Source organism: Ctenopharyngodon idella, chromosome 9, assembly GCF_019924925.1.
Source record: "Ctenopharyngodon idella isolate HZGC_01 chromosome 9, HZGC01, whole genome shotgun sequence".
NCBI classification, from domain to species: domain Eukaryota; kingdom Metazoa; phylum Chordata; class Actinopteri; order Cypriniformes; family Xenocyprididae; genus Ctenopharyngodon; species Ctenopharyngodon idella.
In genome coordinates this window covers 13,715,211-13,737,508 of record NC_067228.1, presented here as the reverse complement: position 1 = coordinate 13,737,508, position 22,298 = coordinate 13,715,211, and the positions used below count along the sequence as shown (strand labels likewise).

At 38.8% G+C, this 22,298-nt stretch overlaps 1 protein-coding gene across 1 annotated transcript; it reads right to left on the bottom strand.

Moving 5' to 3' along the window:
- Positions 1–1,964: 1,964 nt before the first annotated feature.
- On the bottom strand, positions 1,965–20,847 carry efnb2a (ephrin-B2a). Its single transcript, XM_051906023.1, has 5 exons — positions 20,000–20,847; positions 13,569–13,852; positions 7,719–7,811; positions 7,182–7,289; positions 1,965–5,990 (listed from the first exon to the last, which is right to left on the bottom strand). Exons 1-5 carry the CDS (start codon positions 20,110–20,112, stop codon positions 5,587–5,589), a joined length of 1,002 nt encoding a protein of 333 aa, XP_051761983.1. The 5' UTR covers positions 20,113–20,847; the 3' UTR covers positions 1,965–5,586.
- Positions 20,848–22,298: the final 1,451 nt, after the last annotated feature.

The window sequence follows — 22,298 nt, the reverse complement described above, 5'->3', positions numbered from 1 at the left end:
ACAACATTCCAGTCTGAAAATTTAGTCTTAACCCTATTCCTACTCCTAAACCTAATCCTACCCATAACTTATCCCTAAAATTAGAGGGGAAAGATAGGTGAATAACATTGATGTAGAAGCACCTAACCCTGGTTGCAAGCCTAAACTTGACATAAACTTGACATAAACAGTAAACTTGTCCCTCAAATCTGGTTGATTGGAATGTTGTTCCAGAATCAACAAAGATGTTGATCCAGGAACATGTCTTACTTGGCAAAATCACAGTGACCGTGCAGTGCCGCTAAAACACCAAGGCAAAAGAAGATATATTTTACCCGAGTTGGAACTCCAAATTGAATGTGATTACATAAAAATGGCATGTACTGTGCACAATAACTGACTGTATGACTAGTGTAGTCTGATTTACGAACAAATGAACCGGTTCACATCACGCTTCGTCTGATTCATGAACATGACTCATGAACCTATCCTTTGTAGTGAATTAAAATTATAAAGCTTAACCAGTGTGTTCCGATTCCTGGACAAATGACTGTTTTGAACAAGTTTTGTTTTTGTTTTTTTGTGAGTGCCAATGTAGTCAGATTCATAAACACATAATTCATGATCCGATCATTTTTAGTGAATTAGAAATATATAACTTAACCAATGTGGTTTGATTCATGAACTTTTTTTTAACATTTTTTTTTTGTGTGTCTGTGTGATTCAAAAACATACTGTGCAGCCAGTGTAGCTCGATTCATAAACACGACTCATGAGCTGATTGTTTTTTTTTTGTTTTGTTTTTGTGAATTAAAAGTGTATGGCTTAATTGGTGGTCTGAATCAAAAACTTTTTTGATCCGTGTTTTTTAGTGAATCAAAAACATAGTCAGCCAGTGTCATCCGATTCATGAACACCAACTCACGAGTCAACCCTTTTTAGCAAATAAAAATATACAGCTTAAAGGGTTAGTTCACCCAAAAATGAAAATTGTTCCACACCCGTAAGACCTTCGTTCATCTTCAGAACATAAATTAAGATATTTTTGATGAAATCTGAGAGGTATATGACTCGTCCATAGACAGCAATTTAACCACCACTTTCAAGGTCCAGAAAGCTACTAAAGACATTGTTAAAAAAGTCGACGTGACTAGTGGTTCAACCTTAATTTTATGAAGTTACGAGAATACTTTTTGTGTGCAAAAACAAAAAAATAATGACTTTATTCAGCAATATCTTTTCTTCGGTGTCATTCTCATACGCTGTTTACGTCCAGTGCTTCCAGGTTCTACATCAGAACGGCGACTCATATTGATTCATTATAGACTTTTTTAACAATGTCTTTAGTACCTTTCTGGACCTTGAAAGTGGTGGTTAAATTAAAGAGCCAAAGAGCTCTCGGATTTCATCAAAAATATCTTAATTTATGTTCTGAAGATGAATGAAGGTCTTGCGGGTGTGGAATGACATGAGGGTGAGTGATTAATGACAGAATTTTCATTTTTGGGTGAACTAACCCTTTAACCAGTGTCTTGATTCAAGCCAATTGTTTTAATGAATAATTCAAAAAGACTCAAAATCTTTTTATATGCTTTCATTGAAGTTTATAACTGAAATGTTCTTGGGTTCATCCTTTTATAATTTTACACATTTACACAACTGAAATATGCCCAAATGAATTGGAATCAAGTCGATACCCAGCACTAACCTGATATTATTTCTTGAGAAGACTATGAAGCCCTCTGATCTTGTCTATTTAATATGTTCGTGGTTGAGAAGAACGATTAAACGTTGCACCACAATATTGTTAACAGCTTGTGAACCAACCTCAAATGTGTCTGGGCAGGTTTTCATTCATGAATGTCAGACAGAGTTCATTCATTTGAGGAGAGATGGTGAAAAATTAAGTCTAATTGAAAACAAATGAACTCTGCCTGACACAATGTATCAAACCCCATTGAATAAACATAAAAGAGAACTGAAAATTCCATAGGAAAAACATTTTATTGAAAAACATTTTCAGTTTGTAACAGACTGGTGGAATGTGTGCCATTTCATTTCTATGACTTTTATAAGGTTGCACGTCCTGACCAGATCTTACTGCGAGAGAAGGATGGGCGCATGGGCCATCGGGAAACGATAGCAACAGAAAGATAACAGGAAACTGAGAAGTTGGGGGAAAAACTCAAATGATAATACTGAGCTTGTTTACAAACTGGGTAGAAGAATCCAACAGAAAAAAAAAAAGCAAAAACAAAAAACTAATTAAATAAATATCTATGGTACACACGTATGGCACAAATATGCAGCAAGCAGTCAGTTTGGCAATTCTCTATCTCATTTTCATTTTTAAACCAGATCACCATGGGAACAGTGCAAAAGGGTTGAGTGGGAGGGGTCTGACGAGTGCTAGCTAAAATACATAGCAAAAAATTCCAATTCTATACAAAACATCTTACTTAAGAGTTTATAAAAAACGATTTATTGGGTTTGTCGTCAATATTTACACAAGTTATTTACCAAAAAAATTAGTATGCTCTCTTTTAACTGAAGTGATTCATGTTTTTTTTTCTTAACTTTTTTTATTTGCTAGAAATGTGAGAATAAGGCTATTGTAACAACCGGGGATCCATATACAATACAAACAATAACGTATTTACAGCCTCTTACCTACAGATGTACGGTGCAAAAACTAGAGTCCAGTGAACTCAGGGTGACCATACAAGCAAGGCATTTTACAGTGGGCCGAAGACACTTCTCCCAGCATTTCACAAACCTTCCATCAACATCGGTGCAACATCTTACGCTACTAGTTAAGTTCTACTGCTCCTAAAATGTTACAGGAACGTTTGCAACCTGCTTGCTGGGACAGTGTCTTCGGATTCAAAGAAACTAAGGAGATTGTCATATTTAGCCCATATGGGACAGCAACCGAACAGCAACATGTTTGTAGTATGTTTGTGTCTTCTATAGTTTAAAACGACTGCTCAGTCTTCAATATGTACGTGTGTGTGTGTAAGTGTTCATGTTTCACAGTTTACCTCGAACCTACAGCACAAAGTAAAAAAAAAAAAATGAAATAAAAATTATAATAATAATAATAACACACCGGGGTTGTAGTGTTTTCTTATGCTGTATTGTTTCATTTAATTTTCAGTGGTTAAGAACACTTTTCCATAGGTGAACGTATATCATCTTTTTTTCTCAATTGTTATAAAAATAAATAAAAATTGCATATTTGCAGATTTTGTGGCCTCTTACAGAGGCACAAAGCTCCGATCACACAAGGCTTGGCTTCTCGGTGAGATTCAAGAACCTCCATGAACAAGTGAAAACAAAATGGATGAACAGTTAATGTGCGACTATGGCAATCCACAGTCAGTCTGTGGACATTTTCAACTCTCCAAGTCCACCTTTGGTGAACGATTTCAATTTCGATGTAAGAAACAAATGAAGATAACTGTCTGCAGGCTGGCACTGCTCACGAAGGGGTTCGCACAAACGACAACACACACGCAAGGAGTTTCGAAACCCGCTGGGAGCTGCGGGTTATGGGATACGCTGGCCTCTGCTTGGTGACTTCCTCTCTAAAACGCATGCTAAATCCACTTGTGACCTCCATCGATCATAATGTGTTTTTTCCCCTCCAGAAACCTCCCACAATTTGAGCCTGAAAGATCCCATTTCATGCAATTTACTACATTTAGCCTGTGCTCGTTCTCATCTGGTATGCTTGCTAACCCACGTCTACTGCTTTCCTTCCAGATTAAGGGGCCTAATTTCAACCCAGAGCACATCTGAGCTTCATCAACTGAGACAGGCAGGCCGGAGAAGTTGGTTTAGTCAGGACTCTGTTAGACATGCCCTTCCTTTGGTCCGTTTCTGGCCCTTCCCTCTCATTCCTTTCGGCTATTTTAAAACCCAACATGCTGTTTTCCCTGAGGGCTCCTTCCAAAGCCGCCCCTACCCTGGCCATGAGCGCATGTGCTTTTTGTGCGGATATGTGTGTTTGTGGTGAAAAGGCAGCTATTCGTGTAGGGATCGATGGAAAAAAGCTAATAGCGAGATGGAGAAATATCTGTTAACGAAAAGTAAAACTCGAAGCTTGCATAATGTGCAGATTCGCCATAAATTATTCATATTCTTGCTGTTTCACGCCGACCTGTCTGTATGCTATCATAAATAAGTTCTACGTGCGCTCTTTCCAACCGTTTTCATCTACAGCTAAACAAATCCATAAAGAAAGGCTAATTAAATCTTTTGTTTCATTTAAAACTAAATAATTATGATGCAATTTGATGTCCCTGTGCTTTTGAGCAAAAAAGTAGAGCAGCAGTTCCACTTTTCCACGACCTGCACTGGCCACTGGTGAGCGAGAGTGTGTGTTTGTGATGGCAGAAATACTAGAAAAACAGGAAATTTTGCAGCCACATGCCTGGGGAAGGTGGCCATTTTGTGTCAAAAATGACAGATTTTGCTAATAAGCCTTGAGTGATTCGCTCCCTGCGATCTCTCTCTGTTTTAATGTGTTGTTCTTAGGTTTGTACTCCATGTGGGCAAGGTGTTGAGGCTTTCAAAGTGCTGCTAAAGTGTTCATGTGGGTCCTCCACCTTCCCAGCAGGCAACAGGACAGCAACTGTACCAAATATTGACGTTCGCTCATTCATTCCCTTTCTATCTCTCTCATTCATCCCAGGCAGCGGACGTATACAAAATGAAATGTGTATGTGTCTTCCACGCTACTAAACGGCACATAAACCAGCACAAAAGGATCTCTATGACGATACCTATTAGTCTTCTACCAAATGAATCTGCAAGTGGACTTCACTGGGAATGACAGAAAGTAATGCAAGTAAGACGTATGACCATACAAAAGACTTCAAGTAAACATTGTGAGTCATTTTGTAGAGGTGAGCAAATGAGGAGAGCTAACATAAATGAAAACAGTACGAGTGAACGTGCAAAAACAGATGATGTCCATTCAAATGTCCAACAGTACGCTCCGGAGAGCTTCCTGCTTTCTCGTTAAATCCACTTCCTGTAGCTGTGACCAATGGGCTGCATTCACTTCCTGTTTTGCGAAGGATCAGCCAATCAGCCAAGCTAACTAAACAGCTCAAGTTCTTATTTCTTGCTGTGTGATACTGTCATGTCTCTTTTCCATCTCCACGTGTTGTGTCTTTAAGGGAGATGATGTAGTGGAAAAAAGAGGAAGAATCATTTTCTTGACCTCTCTTTTCAAGTCCACCCCCTCAACCCCCCTCTCCCCGCTCGTCTGATTCACACACGCTCCCTCGTACACACACTATAGTATCCAATATAGTGCACGTCAATCCCCTGAAAGGGTTTCCGTTTTCCATTTTGTCATTTTCGATTTGTTTGTTTCGTTTTTGCAGGTGCAAGAGCAGCGAATCAGGAGCGTCACTCCACCATCAGCAACATCTATATTGAGAGTAATAATCAGGAATATTGTAAAATAAACAAGAACAACAAAAAATAAGAGGGGGCAGGACGAGGGTGAGCTTGGGCGTCGATGCCACCTACGGGGGTTTCATCGAGGGGCATGTGAGGGGTTAGAGTTAAAAGGTCCGAAAGAAGCGTGTCTTTTCACACTTTATAATAGATGTTCGCTGGGCTCTGCGGCGGCATTTCCTGTACGATGTAAACGGGGTGTCCGTAATCGCCGCTCACTTTCTCGTAATGTGGGCAGAAGACGCTGTCAGCAGTCCGCAGTGGGATGATGATGTCACTCGGCTCCGAGCCGTTGTTGTTGCCGCCGCCACCGCCCCTCTTGGGCGTGGCTAGCGTGCTGAGCGACAGCGTGGTGGCATGCTGAGGTGAGTGTTTGCGATGGCGTCGTCGATACTTCAGCAGGAGGAAAACCAGCATGATAATTATGATGATGACGATGACGCTGGCTGAAGCAATGCAGGCGAATAGGGCCACCTCTGAGCCGATGACTGATGATGATTTATTTCCATCTCCCTTCTCTTCTCCATGATGAGACGCATCTAAATGGGAACAAAACAAAGTGAACTTAGTAAAAAAGCAATGAGCAACTAGTATTAATGGTTGTTCACACCAAAGACGATAACTATTACTTAATAATCGTTCTAATTCTATGAGAAAAGGTAAGTCCACAGCTATGACAATAACATCTCAGAGGAACGATTTTCCAGAACATTTTTTTTCCAGCTGATGAATGATAAAAACATTGACAGCCAATCAGAATCCACCTGACTTTAACAAGCTCTAGCATTTAAAGTGGCAGGCAACATAACTGCAGCACACGCTTATAATAAACAGAATGCTATGTCATGTCCGTTGGTGTGGACGCAAATATAGTTATCGTTATAGTTATTTTAATAATTATCTTTCTTGGTGTGAATGGGCCTTTAGACAAGCACACTCATAAGCAATTAAAAAGATGCCTTGACACAAAATGAAATGTCTTTTATGTATGGTGAAATAAATTTACATGTATTTATTTAGTAGATGCTTTTATCCAAAGCAACTTCCAAAGGAGCAAAAACACAAGCGATTGATCATAAAAGAGCCAACGGTATTAACAGTGCTGTGAAAACAAATTTCAAGAAGAAACCAGAGTACAAAGCTTGAGTAGAAGCATAAGTGCAGTAGAGAAAAGAAAGATAATTTTTAATAAGAAGTGCCTTTATCTAAATGGCTCAAATGAATTAGTTATGTGCTTGTGGAAGTCGTCAGTTTTCTGAAAGACATTTTGAACTCACTAAAATGCATATTAACGATAGATAACATCTCAGAAACACTCTGTTCATGGAAAGCCGTGGACAGAGTGACCTCGCACGGCTTTGGACTCCAGTGAGTTTGTCTGGGGCGGCCTGAGGCTGGCGGAACAGATGAGCTGCTAACACTCACACTGTTTTACAAGTGGATTATTGTACCTAAGACACTCCACTCAAATGACTTTGATGTCCATATGCTTCTACGTGGAGGGAAAGAAGCTGAATTCTACAAATGAATGTGTTCCAGCACGTCCATCTTGCTCTGTCACATTAACGATTTGCTTGTCAGAAGGATTTTATGAGAACGAATCAGTGTGCATGTCATTGTGACAGAGGACTGGCACTTGCTCAGCAAAAAAAGGATGAAAACGCAGAGAGAATGATGAATCAGTGAGCGTCCCCTTACAGGTGTGTGAGGTGATAAAGTGTGTGACGTACCTTGCTTGTCAAGTACTTCATTCGATTTGGTGCCCTTGCCCCCTGCGTCGGGGTGTTTGGGAGGGTAACTGGTGGGGTACTCTTTGGGGGAAATGGGATCGGAGGGGTCTGCAAAACATAGATAAGAAACACATTCATCACTCTGATATATATATGCATTTTCATGTGGAGAGCTATTACTTTCACGCTGCTCAGCGAAATAAAAGTGTGCATGTGTGGCTGATAGCGGCCATGAGAGTGTGTGTGTGTTTGTGTTCATCATTAAAACACTAGCAGCCATGATTAATCTAGTGACCTTCAGCATGTGTCTGTATGTTTGTGAGAGAGTGAGAAATTCAGTCGCTTGTGTTGTTGGGTGTGGCCTATGGTAATTACCATGGATGTCATTGGTGAGGTGATTTATGAATAATCGTCATTAATTACAGTACAGGGTCTGCAGCAGGTTCGAAGGGCTTTGCTATTGTTCTACACCCTCGTGCCCACAGTAAAACAGTTATTAGACACCCACATACACACAACAATGGAAAGATTACTCACTTTGTCCAACCTTCATGATGATTTTCATCGACTTGGTTTTACACACCCCTCCTTCCTGATTATCCAGCCCTTCCATCGTTCCATTAGATGTAGCTGAAAGATGACGACAAAAACAAAAGCTTTAGCAACATACTATTAACATATGTTGCTATTATATATGCAAATACATCGAGATTGATCAAAGATGGTACAAGATATCTTACATGATGTAACTGCAACATTAACATGACTAATGAATACTCATGAACCTTCATAAATCATGAAACTAAACTTTCAGTAGCCCTAACTGTGCCATTTTGAATTAGATGTTTTTGTACAGGGCTAAATTGTGTTTGTTTTGGTGTTGAAAGATGAAATGGTCAGGACCCCTGCTGAAAGTGTGCCGTTGCTCTTTAACAATTCAATAGGAAATAAGAAGGATTAAAGGAATAATAAAAAGCTGATTTTGTTCACCAGTGAGGCAAAGGCCTCTAGCACCAAGAGCGGTTGTTAATAATTTAACGAATAAGGCACGGAGGGAGAGAGAGTGCTATTAATGAATGTGAGGTTTGGAGCGTGTTTAAGAGTGCGTAACGCTTTAGCCACAGCAGATGTTTGTCAAGAAACTGTGTGAGTGAGAACAAAATATACTAAATAATTAAAAAAAAAAAAAAAAAAAAAAACAGTCCTGGCCTCAAAAACGGGGATGAAAACTAGTTTTCTACATGCAATTCGATGTACATGCAACAAATTTAATTTTACAATTACAATAAGCAGAATTTAAATAAATTTGAACTAAATTAAGCTGTGTTTGACGTCATTCTCTGCCACTAAACAAACTAACAGCAGTATTCTGGCCACTGGTCCCACGTGTCCCATGTGGGCTTTTAACCGAACAATGCAGCTATGCCATGTGCGTGTGTGTGTTGTGTGTGTCCGCGCCCGGCAGGCTTGCGGTCTATTGGGTCAGTAACACAGAGCTAACGAGCTGCCAAGGGCTTAACGTCTGGTCAGCGTCCAGAACAATGTGGCCTGCATTCAGAGAGAGAGAGAGAGAGGGTGAGACAGGGGAGGGCCGTGATGTTGGAGTCTATGAGGCGCCTGTCCCCCCATCATCACTTTTTTTTTTTCCAATGCTGCCACTTTGATGAAGCGTATGGAGTGTAAGTGAGTTTATGTGTGCACCATGTGACGGATCTTTCTGTTCTCTGATTCTACTTTTCTTCTTTATCTGTTTGAAAGGACTGAAGCATGACACCATCTGACTCTCTCTGTCAGTTCTTTGACCTGTGGCTTTTTAGTGTTGAGAAGAACACAAGCTCATTACATGTAAAGCTCCTTAAAAGCTTGCATTCCTTTCAGTGTGTTCATTTCATAAATCTGGCAAATGAGCCTACACACACACACACACACACACACACACACACACACACACACATAATAAAGCAAACACATCACTAAACAATAATCACATGATCAGCTCACATTCCAGGTCAACAGTATATCCATCATCACATGTCATTTAGTTTTAGTTTTAGCGACCATTTGAAAGTTGATTAGGATACAGAGATACTTCTGGAGTACTTCTTCATAGATGAGTTGTAACAAAAAGAGGCCATGCACACAAGACACATATTGTCATATGAAGCTCTTGTAAAAACTTGTCTAATTTCAGTTTAAGTAATCCTAGGAAAAACAGGTTTAATAAATAAGCTTAACAATTTAATGGGGGGGGGGGGGGGGGGGGGGGAAGATAATTAGAGCAGTATAAAAAACTCAAAGTGTTCAATGACAAAAACCTCCATTTGGAGGCATCCTCATTTGGAAAAAAAAAAAAAAAAAACATTAATAAAATATAAAATAAATCGATATTTATTCTAAAACAGAAATGGTTTTCTTTTAGCAGTAGGATTAAGGTTTGAGTTAGTCTGCAAGATGTATATAAGTCTTATATAAAAACAACTTAGTGGAGACTACGTTACATCTCCAGCTAGATAAATGTGCCTGTGTGCTGAAGATAAACCCAATACTGACACCCAAACCTGCTCGGTGAAACCCTATCAAGCTCAAACAGGCTGTGCGGTATGTAAAGTCCTGCCATGACAAAAGGGCAACCAGTGGGACAGGACCAGAGAGTGACACCATGCAATAGGCATTAAATGTGTATTTGTGTAGTATTAAACACAGAGTTATATAAGATATTAACATATTATGTTATATTATAACATAATAATAACAACTATGCAATTAGCTTTAGCAATACAGCTACTCAAATGTGATTGTGAGTTGTGATGAGCTGTAGCTATTGTTGTGGAGTTTGACCTGATCAACATGGCGTCAGGGTCACAGAGTGGTGAACAGCACTCAGGCCAATAATGAGAGCTGACACACAACAATACACACACACAAACATTGCACATCTACTCTAATAAGATATGGCACGGCACCTCGAAAAGCCCTCACTGCCTTTGAACAAAGCCAAACAACATGTCTCTCTCTCTCTCAAAGTCAACAATGCTTTATTGGCATGATTGTTAACATTTATAATATTGCCAAAGCGTATAAAGAGCATAAATTAAAACACTGAAGCACATAAGAATAAAACATGAAACGAAAGGGGAAAAATGCAGGTTAAAAATAGAATTCAATGGAAAATTATTTAAACTCAATAGATGATTTAATGTTATAAATCACTTAACACTTATCAGTAATAAATGCTCATCATCGATAGTGTCTGCTGACATGCTCTCCCTCAGGCAATGTTCCATAACTAGCTGCTAAATTTTTGATTATCTTTCAGTATGGGGAAGTCTGAAAACAAATTCAGAGAATGTGAAATTCTTTCTCTCTGTTTTCTGGCCCATAACCTGCAACTCAAATACCTGCTGAGTGTTTCTGCCAATCGTAGGACACACACAACTTTTCTACTGTTGCATTAGATTAACACACTAGATTGACTTCAAGAATAACCAGTCACAGTGTCTGTCCTAATTGAAACTGATGAAACAGTAATTAAAACTGCAGATGGAAACCTCCATCACAATCAGATTTTTATTCACTAGCTTTTCTGTTACTAATGAACTCTTATTCTTTTTTCAGGGACAAAATTACTGAGTGCACCTTTATGATTTTGATGTCGTTTGTCTCTGCTCCATTCAATTATCACATCTTTCTGCAGATTGTGTTGTTTCTTTTTCATGAAACATTCCTGCTCTCTCTCTCTCTCACTCTCTCTCTCGCCATATTTAGATCATGTATCTCTCTTCTTGCTCCCAGCTCGAGGGAAATCTGTCAGACCAGATCACATCAAGCTCATATTCACACACTCGCACACAATCATATCAGAGTCATCAGCATCAGGCTGCATATGAACAATAGAAGAGCCATTTTAAAGTTTGGTCAGTACACACAAACACACACCAAGGCTCAACAATAAAGCAATAAAAATGTACGATGACCTGGGGTCAGTGCGAGTGAGTTTTATGCCAGCTGACCGACTGCACATTTTTACCATGTATATATTTTGTCATGATGTAGAAGAATGTTTGGAGTCTGAACATTTTTTAAATGTTTTTTAAAGAAGTCTCATGCTCACTAAGGCTTCATTTATTTGATCAAAAATACAGCAAAAATAGTTAAAATGTGGAATATTATAAATAAAATGGAATAATATTATAATTTAAAATAATTTATTGTATGCTGATTTGCTGCTCAAGAAACATTTCTTATTATTATCAATGTTGATAATTTGTTTTGAAACCACAGTAGATTTTTAGGATTTGATGAATATAAAGTAAAAAAAAAAAAAAAAAAAATGTTTTTTATAAAATAATAATAATAATATTAATTATTAAAATTTGTATAACAATGTGAAAGTATTGTTATAAAAATATCTAATGTGTCCTTGCTGAATAAATGTATTAATTTCTTTAATAATAAAAAAAATACTGACCTCAAACTGTTTTACTGTAATATACTGTATTTGTAAAGAAAATCTTTAAAGTTAACAGTAACACTTTACAATAAGGTTCATTGGTTAAACATTAGTTAATGTATTAACTAACATGAACTAACCATTAGAAATACATTTGTTACTGTATTTACTAATCTTCGTTAATGTTAGTTAATGAAAATACAGTTGTTCGTTGTTTGTTCATGTTAGTTCACAGTGCATTAACTAATGTTAACAAGATTTTAATAATGTATTAGTAAATGTTGAAATTAACATTAACAAAGATTAATAAATAATGTATAAGTGCAGTTCATCATTAGTTCGTTAACCAATGCAGTTAACTAACGTTAACTAATGAACCTTATTGTAAAGTGTTACCAAGTTAACACAATAAAATGTGACCTGGGCCACAAAATCAGTAAGGGTTTTTTTTTTTTTTTAAACTGACATTTATACGTCATCTGAAAGCTTAATAAATAAGCTTTCCATTGATGTATGGTTTGTTAGGATATGACAATATTTGGCCGAAAATCTGGAATCTGAGGGTGCAAAAAAATCTAAATATTGAGAAAATTGCCTTAAAAGTTGTCCAAATGAAGTCCACAGCAACACATATCCACTCACAAAAATACATTTTTGATATATTTAAGGCAGGAAATTTACGAAATATCTTCATGTAACATGATCTTTACTTAATATCCTAATGATTTTTGGCATAAAAGAAAAATCAATTAATTTGGCCCATAATTTTGACCAATACAATTGTTGGCTATTGCTACAAATATACCCATGCGACTTATGACTGGTTTTGTGGTCCAGGGTCACAAATATGTTGCTCAAAGATAGCTGTTAATCATATTTATGTGCTCATGACATGTTGTCAGGTCAAGTAAAAATCTAAACTACTGGCCTAAAGTACAATCTTCATTGTTGAGTCCTGCACACACACACACAACACAGACGTTTAGCTTGCTGAACACATTTATAAGGGACTGAAATCATCTGATTGGTTTCTGAGCAGATCCAATTGATAAAGACAGAGTGATTAAACTGAGCTATTAGGATTAAACTTTTTAATTAATGACTTATCGAATAAACCCCCCAACCGCACACAGCAGTCATACGTCTCTGCTCTTCACAACTCCACACACACACACACACACACACACACACCAGCTGTACACCAGGGCAATTATAATCTACAATGCAGCAAAATGAACTCATTTCTCTTTCTCCACCTCTTTTTTCTCCTTTTCACTTTTCTCTCCACAAATTAGAGTCGCTTAAGAGAAACTGAGAGAAAGCAAAATAAAGGAGGAGCAAATTTTCCCAGAACTGCAAAATTGGATTTTCTCCTTATGCTGGAAGTGAACTCTCATTGTGTGAGAGAGTGAGAGAACGGCTCAGGTCTGGGCAATGTGATTGACGCTGTGTATCAAAGCGGCCTCTGTTTATGTGTGTGTGTGCCTTATTCCATTTGCTAGATCCCTGTGCTCCTCTTCCATCTCACCCGCTGTTTATACAGCTTGCTTTGAGCCTGAAGCGTGTTGAGGCCAGGTGAGCAGTTATTGTTCTCGCAAATGTGAAAATTCAACCCACATGCAAAACGATACAAGGCAAATACGAGAAGTCTGTTGTGTTTGTGTACATACGCATTCATGGTCAAATGGCACTCACAAACAGAAACTTGGCGTCTCTGTATCTAACAACCATTCCAACCGACGTAAACAAACACTAGAAAATGTGATATAAACTGTCATTATTTGCACCACTACTCACTAAAACATAACTAATGTACTTTACACCGCAATGTCAACATTTCCCGATACTCAAAACCACATAAACAAACCTAAGCAAATGTAATTGGCCAGAACAGTGCGGCAACGGTGGTGTACAGATATATCTGCTGTCATACTCACAGATAATGTAGTAATCTTTCCCCCTGAAGAACTCCAGGCCCCAAAGGTTTGGGCTGAACTCTTGGAATTTGAGGGTGAATTTGACGTCCTGGTCCGGTTTGACGCAGTTGAGTAAAGGCGTGTCCGCCTTTGTGACTTGACAGGACTTTAGCTGTTCCAGAGGAACCATATAGAGTTTATAATACTCCACTCCTTCCATTGAACCACCCTCCACGCGTGGGCAAACTATGTCCATCTTATCCCCGATCTGTGGATACAGCACCAGACCCTGTCCTGGCACGAACCTTTGAGAAAAACAGACACAAGAGAGAGAGTTAGACACACCACAGATGATAAATCATATTCGCACTGCTCTCAGGATCAAAAATACGCTGGATCATGAAGCATAGTGTTGATCAATAATTAAAAGAGGGCGATCAATTATTTAACAGTGACTATAAAGGATAAAACAGGTTCTGAAAAACTTGCTGGATCATAAATCGTAGGAGACTGAGACGATCTTAAACTGCATGCGCGAGTGTTTTTAAGTTCCTTTATGAGAAACCAGAAAAGAAAATGGAGCAGCTATAAAGACACAAAGGTGTTGACTCATGGCTCATAGTTAAGAATAAAGGTAAATAGTCTCTCTGATGCCAAGCGCTCAAACAGCAGCGCTGTGAAAAGAAAATGATGTCATGAGAAATAAGGAGAAAAAGTGCAGCAGCTCGCATCAGGCGACGCTCCCAGCCATCCGCCTCGAGGGACTAAAGCAGGAGTAGCTGGGAAAACTGCTCCGCTGCGTGTGCGTGTGTTTGACGTGAAACCGGGTAGCTGTCAGGACTATCTGTACGACAGATCTAGCCACGCAAATCCTCTTGAGCCGAACACTGGATTGCTATCGCGCTCATGTCTTATCTCTACGCTAGCTTATTTAAAAAGCCAAGAACAGTTTGCTCGCAGATGTTTGTGGTGTTTGAATATTTGCCTTGGGATCATTCAAAAGAATAGGGCGAGACTCATAAATTCCCCAAGTAAAACATGTTCACACCTTAAAAGTTTACACACACACCTACAAAACCACAAATCTGCACCATTTTCCCAAAAGGAAATTGCTAAACATTTTCGACAGAATCTTTTTCCACTGTTTTTCACAGCGATGGCAACAGGAGAACCATTTTTCTAAGTATGAAGAACATTTTAATAATCTTTTTCCTTTATAAAGAATATTTTGTCCATTACAAACAGTCCATGGATGTTAAAGGTTCTTCATGGAACAAATCGATGCCAATAAAGAACCTTTAAAGAGTGTACATACATATATACCACATGCTAATTCTATTAACTTCTGTTTTATTGCATTTAATGGGCAAACACAATTGAGCAGTGAAACGGAGAGATATAGGCCAAATGCAGCATGCTAGTTGTGATACACATCTTGCAGCCCACAGTCATTATCCTAAACCACAGGGTATACAAGGTCACCCCGCAGCCCATACACACACACATTCCGCTATTAAAAGGGTGTTTTACTTGTCTGTGTTTTACAGGAGCTGCTGTTAAAACACTGTAGTTTTAGTTTTGAGGGAGCAAGTTGTAAAAGTGGGGGGTAGTTGGACAAATAAAGCCAGAGGTCACACTCATGTTTGTAAATGGCTTTAATACTTGTCTAAAAGACACACTTTAACCCCCCAACCTTAGCCTTGGTGATTCTCCCAGCGGTCATAAATATTCTGGGACATGTGAATGTGAAAAAGAAAAGGATGACAGAATAAGGGTTTGCACACGTTTAACACAGACCGCTCATTCTGTTAACAAGACTGCAGCTGCACACAGAGAAGCCATTAAGTCGGAAAAGGCGCGCGTGTGTGTAAGAGCGAACGGTCAGGACATGTGCAGTACATCTAAGAAGACACGGCCGTGCCACTCGAGGATGTTTCTCCGTAATTTAATTTGTGATCCACATTTTTCCCTCATATATCTCTGTTCTTTTTTTTTTTTGTGCACAAGGCATCTGTTTTATCTTTTCTCTTTGTCTTCTTCCCACTGACTCATTCACTCGAACTCCGATTGAAATATTCATTTTTGGCAGCATTTCTAAAAGCACTACAAAATGAAGCCATTTAAATAAAGTTGGCCATAGACATTAAAGGAAAAGAAAAAAACTCACTAACAGCGGCTAATGAGTATAAGACTTTCAGGACTCTCCCTGGCAACTTACACACGATACAAACTATAAAAGTGAAGCTGAGAAACAGGTGGGCTGGATGGACGGCTGAAAGGCGTTAAAGAGTAAAGGATAAGACATCTGCTTTTTTTATTTTCAATTGCCCCTCCCATTTTCCTTTTTTGAAGGACTTCCTAGGGGTCAAAATTCAGATTAATTTGCTAAAACCAACACATATGTTCCTGATAAACTTGGTTCAATACTTTTTTAAACTAATGTTTTCATATATCTCGCTTTCTTTAAATGCTGCTTTTACATATGCATCTTTGTCCATTAGCTTTCCTCTTTCTTTCTTTTCCCATGTTAATCTCTAGCTGTGTGGGCCTAGCTGTGACACAGTGACAGCAGTAGCCTAATCCTGCCCCAATAGGAACACAGCGCTTTAACCCGAAGATCTGAAACAACACAGGGCGACGGTCGCGTATGGGCGGAGGGAACATAAGCTGTTTGACTTCCAATCATCAGACCAATATGGAGGTTCACTGGGCATAGAAAGACGTGGATAGAAAGCGGGGGACAAAAGAAATCAACAGACATCTCACGGCTTTATCGCTCCATCATGCTTTGTAACAGAGTCCTGCGTCGGGTGAGAAGGCAAAGCGACCAGACAGGCGCCTTACTCCTTTGTCACCCTATCCCTTCATTCTTTCCAGTTTTCCTCATCCATTCATCCCGTAATCCCGAAAGACCCCGTCCGCTCTCCTCTCACATTTCAGAGCAACATGAATGCCATTTTAATAATCAACTTTTATTCTCTTTGTTGCAGTGACTAGACGTCGCACTTTTCCCTCATTCCCTTTCCTTTTTCTCTTCTCTCTCTCCCAGCAGCGAAACAATCCCACCCACCCATCAGCTAATATGATGACGACAAATTTGGAAAATGATTAACTCAGCATCTAAATCATAACAGCCTTTTGCTAGCAGTCTATCATGAAGTTCCCCTAAACGCAGAAGGGGGGGAAGGGGGTAGTTATTATTCATGGCCCACTCGCCCCTCGTTCATTCATGCTGTATCTGCATGTGTATGAAGCCATGGATGTGCCCCCGTCAGAACCCTGCTAAGCGATGTAATCTCCTAATGAAGAGAAGGGGGAACCTCCTTTGACTGAAAACGTGTAGAGCAGACTGCTTTTGTTTCTCCACCTCCGACAAAATGGATTACCAGAAGGAACAAGAAAGAGAGGGGGAGAGAGAGAGAGGGGGGAAAGGAGTCTTTACATGCCTGATACATCCAAGGTAAAGTAGTGGAGGGGTAAACAGCAGTGCTCACTAGATTGACACATATTTTTGCAAAGGGAGGAAAGAAAAAACAGCTCAGTGATTCAGTATTGTGGGAGGTGGTGACGGTTGTCTCATGTACATAAGGCCATAGGGAGTAGAGTACAGATTTTAAGCACACTTCTCCCATTATGCAGCACTGATACTTTAGATGAAGGCATGTCCCATAGCGCTGTTTGGTACTCACAAACTTAGTACCTATGGGATTTCTCTATAATCTTCAGCCGGTATGTTGTACTTTGTGTTTATTATGTATTCGTGTTTCTAAAATGAAATCTGAGTCGATACAAGACGAGTGTCAGGTTCTTAGTTCATCTATTATTGAAAAATGAATTCATATCATGAAATACTTTAATGCCAAAAGCAAGGCAGAAAGAAAGAAAGAAAGAAAGAAAGAAAGAAAATGTAACAAGATTCCTGCCATACCCGACCGTTATGCTCTGTTTATCTTGTCTGGTGGTAAAAATACAGCCGCCAATGCTAATAATGCTATCAGTGCCATCACCCTTTAGTCCTGCACTACAAAGAACTTTACATTGAACTACTCCAGCAGAACGGCAGGAATGTGCGCAGTGAGTAATTCCATCGTACTCCAGCTTACCTGGGAGAATGAGGCCTGCATGTTTACAGTGACATACAATAGAGAGACATGCCGTTAGAGGTCACTTCATGGTCACTCAGGGTCTACATCATTAAGATGTCACAATAGATATCAACACAGTGGTGACACTTCAAATTCAGTGTCAGGTTAATATTAAAATATAATGAATTAAACTTATTTGTAATTACAATTACAAACTTTTCCATAAAATGGAATGATTACTCAGTACTTAGATATGTAATCACCCATAAACATAAACACTAACGTGAAATGTAAAGAACAAGGCTAGCTCTATAACAAACTAAAATATCTAAAATCTAAAATGCTGATACTCCCAAACTTTTTGACCACATAATTGCCATGACTGTTCATAATTAGATTTTTTTTTTCATATAAATTGTTGGATGGATTTCCATTTGTATGTTAGGTACTAATCTTTGAATTAATAAAATTTTACTCTACAAGAGGACAGTGAAATATAAATATTTTAAAACACTGTAAGCTATAAAACTGTATATTCACTATAGAGATGTTTACAACATTTACATAACTTTCCATCACTTATTCACTTATATAAATATGGTTAAAACATCAGTCATTTTAACTGTTAAAGTTCCCTATAGAGTATTTTTAAAAAGTCTAAAAGAAGGTCTTGTATAAGAGCAATGTAAAAGTAAGTGGAGTGGGCCAATTGTCACGAGCACATTCAGCAAAATTGAATCTCTCGATGCAACACGTCATCCTCTTCATCCCCTCACGGCAGAGTTTCCTACAAATACAGCAACAAACAGTCGCCTATTCCTTCATCGTGCATCCATACTAACGTATTTTCTCTCTCAAGATCATTTAGACAAAACAATAATTGGAACTGGCTATTTGTATTTATTGTTGGCTAATAAGTTATTTTCGATAGATAGATAGATAGATAGATAGATAGACAGATAGACAGATAGATAGACAGATAGATAGATATGCTCTGTAAAACAGACCTAAGATCCTCTCAACGATGCAATCGCTGCGCATCCTGTGCAGAGCAAAGCCTTTTGGATCAATTACACTCTTATTAATTAACGTACTTAAGGACACTTGCGACACCGCCAGAGGACTAAAGACAGCCGCTCTATTACCTGTTTGTAATAAAGACCTTGATTATCAACACAGGACACCTGTTATGCGGTCTGTCCTTACTGCCCCTTACCCCATACATGCAGGGGTAAAAGAGAGAAGTCTTTCTCTGTTAAAAAACGGGCCGAGAGCGAAAGTTGAATTATTAAACGAGCGTAGAGTTTTCTCCAAGAAGCGCTCGAGACTCCCGCGCGGGGCTCGAGACCCCTTCGGATTTCAGCGTTACTTGATGTTTCCATGTTTTAATGCATGATTCAACGCCGACGTGCTACGCGTGTGTTTTTATCTTGACATTTTCAAATTCACGACTGACTTCGCAGACAATGAGGAAAAAATATACCTCTTTTGAATGCGACTACTTTTACATTTCAGGGAAAAAAAAATAGGCTATTCAAGAGATGAATCAGAACATTTTAGAAAATTGTACACGCAATTACTTTGATAGGCTTATTCATCACGCCTAAGAACTAGAATAAACCATATGGTATATTAAAGTAGCCTAACCCACGATAGCAGAAATCATGAAAGCAATGAAAAAGGGACATTTGCTAAAAACAAGTAATGATAAAAAAAAATAAAATAAAAAAAAACTGTTTGGATGCCTGATTTTCTGTCAGGATTGTGATGGTGGGAATTACACAAACATTTTCTGAGGTAAAGGACTTTGGGCCTACGCCGTTCAATAAAAAATATGCCTCAGTTGGAAATGTAACCAATTTTGTACAATGAACGTTTCATATTTGTCTTTATAAACTTGAAATGCCAGTCCTACGATTTCCTTTAATAGTTTTTGTAGAAATAATTTCGTGCCATAAAATAATTCAGATCACTGTGGGTAAAAATCCTCTCAGAATTATGACCTGAGGTCCTGTGGGGCCATTCAAGAAAAAAAAAAAATCTTCCATTCTCCCTCTAATTTACAAGTTAGCACGAAGAATTATTAATTACTGCGAAACAAGACTCATTTTTTAATATTAATGTACTAAACCCTTGAGTGGAAACAACGCGTCACTCCCCTCAGCTCGATGATCCACATCACCTGCTATTAATTTTCATTTTACAGTAATACCGAATGAAACTGTTAACACCGTACGATGCCATTTATCCTGCTTTAGTGTATATTATTTTACCGACATCACCCACTTTCAGGGTTCGAATGTTGCTCTAAGAGAGTGGGAGAGGGTTAGATGTGACTGAAGGACCTCTACAGCCTCGCGCACTTACTTGGTATTCGTGGTGTTCCAGTATATGGAGTCCAGGATGAGCGCGCGGGACAGGTTCACCTTGCACGCGATGAATAAAACTCCAAAGTAATATCTCCACATAGAGTCGCCCATGGTCCGTTACGACCGTTACGGTCAAATTCCGTTTCGCGGGAATTTCTAATTCGAAAAAAAAGAAAGCGTCTTGTGGAGTGCTGCTTGTGACAATCCAAACTCAATATCCCCGTTCCAGGAGAAAAGTAAAAAAAAAATGCTGAACTGGAGCCCGGTTAGAAGTGAACCATCCCGATGGGAAGAGCTACTCCTCTATTAGTCCTGCTCGAGATAAGAGAGAGCAGCACCGCGGACAGTGGACAGTTTCTCATTCGGTGAAAAATACGACTGAGTGGAGCACTCTCCGATCAACCGGCAGTGGAGAGCACGTACATTCCTCACAGGAAGGCGACCCGTGTCGTCGCCGCCGTAGTGCTGGATGTCCGTAGAGACATGGAAGTTAATCCCCCCGGTGTGGATAACAAGCCAAGCAGGTACCAATTCCAAATACGAGGTATTCCTTTCAGGCAAACGAGGGGAAAAACCACCGGAGTTCCCAAAATGAACGAGGCAGTTTAGAAAAGATGAGCAAGAATGAAATAATTGTAGCCTGTTTGATGAAGCAAAAAATAAGAATGGCTAATGATTTAAAATAAAAATAAAACAAAATGAAACGATGAAGTCAAATGAAAGTTCTCATGGGTCGCCGTGGAACCCGCACAGTAGCAGAGAACAGCTGCGGCTCGAACCCTGCAGGTCCGAATTGAAATGCTGTGCGCGTGAATTGCGGGACTGCTCCGTTCTCTGCGCGAACCTGTACTGCAAGTAGCTGCTAGCGTCTACAACACGGAATATTTGTCAGAGCGAGTTTTTCGCTGACTCCTCCCACCTAGTCTCTCATTGGCCATGGAGAGAAACCTGTCAATCAAGCGGTCGCCCGGCGACTGGTCCAGCAATGAGAGAATATATCGGACTTCAGGTCGCCAACCCAGATTTCATTTCAGGGATTAATGACATTTGAAAGAGAAGTCGTTGTTGAATGTGTGTAATCGCAACTGTTACAATAACTATATAAAAAAACAACAAACCGTACTAATTAACTATTTGGTACTAATAAGTCTACATAATATACTACCTAAATGCATACTAATAATTAGTAGGTACTTGGGCTAATGTTTAATCACTGATTTTATAATGTCATTATGTTTCATTTAAATATTTGATTTTGTTATATGTGTTCCACAGGAATTCAAGTCCCGCATGGCCAATAATCTTAAAATAAAGGCATTTATTTAGGTTGAGGTCGACAGAAACCCGCCTGCTGACTGCGTGAGGGATTGATTCAACAGTCAACAGCGCCCACTAGCGGTCATGAAGAACCAACTGAATTCGTTCAAGTAAGCTGCATTTGACTATTCTTCTTGCATTTATCAATTAAATGACAGGTTCATTACATAAATTTCGCACTATGTTTGTATTTTAAACTGAAGAACAAACAAACAATTAATTCAACTTAATTCAGACTAGTGATATAGCCTACATTACTCATATAGCTTTGTAAAATTAGCTATAGCCTATATGGTTTAGTTTGAATTGTCAGATGCAGTTGTCAAATGCAGTGTGTAATCGCAAAACGCACCAATTTGAAGAAAAATCATTTAAATAAAAACAATAAACTATTATAAGATAAACAGTAGTTAGGCCTATACACAGTATGTAATATACAACTATTTTCAAACGTTTTATATTATAAACTAGCCTATATATTATATTATATTATATTATATTATATTATATTATATTATATTATAAGCCTATATTACGACTGTTTTAAGTAGCCTATAACTATTAAGTTAATAAACAACTTCACGAAATGCATTTTCGCCATGTCCGGTCTTAAGGAAGCACGTCTAAAACTAAATTAGGAAGCAAGTGTGAAGAAGGCCGGTGTGAAAAGCATTCACACTTTCCAAAGGCTGTAATTGAATCAGCGTATATTTACTGTTATCAGTGTGTATTGCTTCCCTGGTTTAAGAGACCATCAAACGAGCAGATTCCACATCGAAGCGATAATTAACACACTGAATACACAGATTGAATGATTGCTGTGCATTGATAAAGCGGCTTATTAACGTGTTTACATCAAAGAAACGCCAATTGCTTGTTTATAACGTCTATTTGTCTAGGCATCTAATGTAGGCCACTTGTGTTATTGTGCTACATAAAGACATATTTTGTCAATATAAGCACAAAATTAAATAGGCACT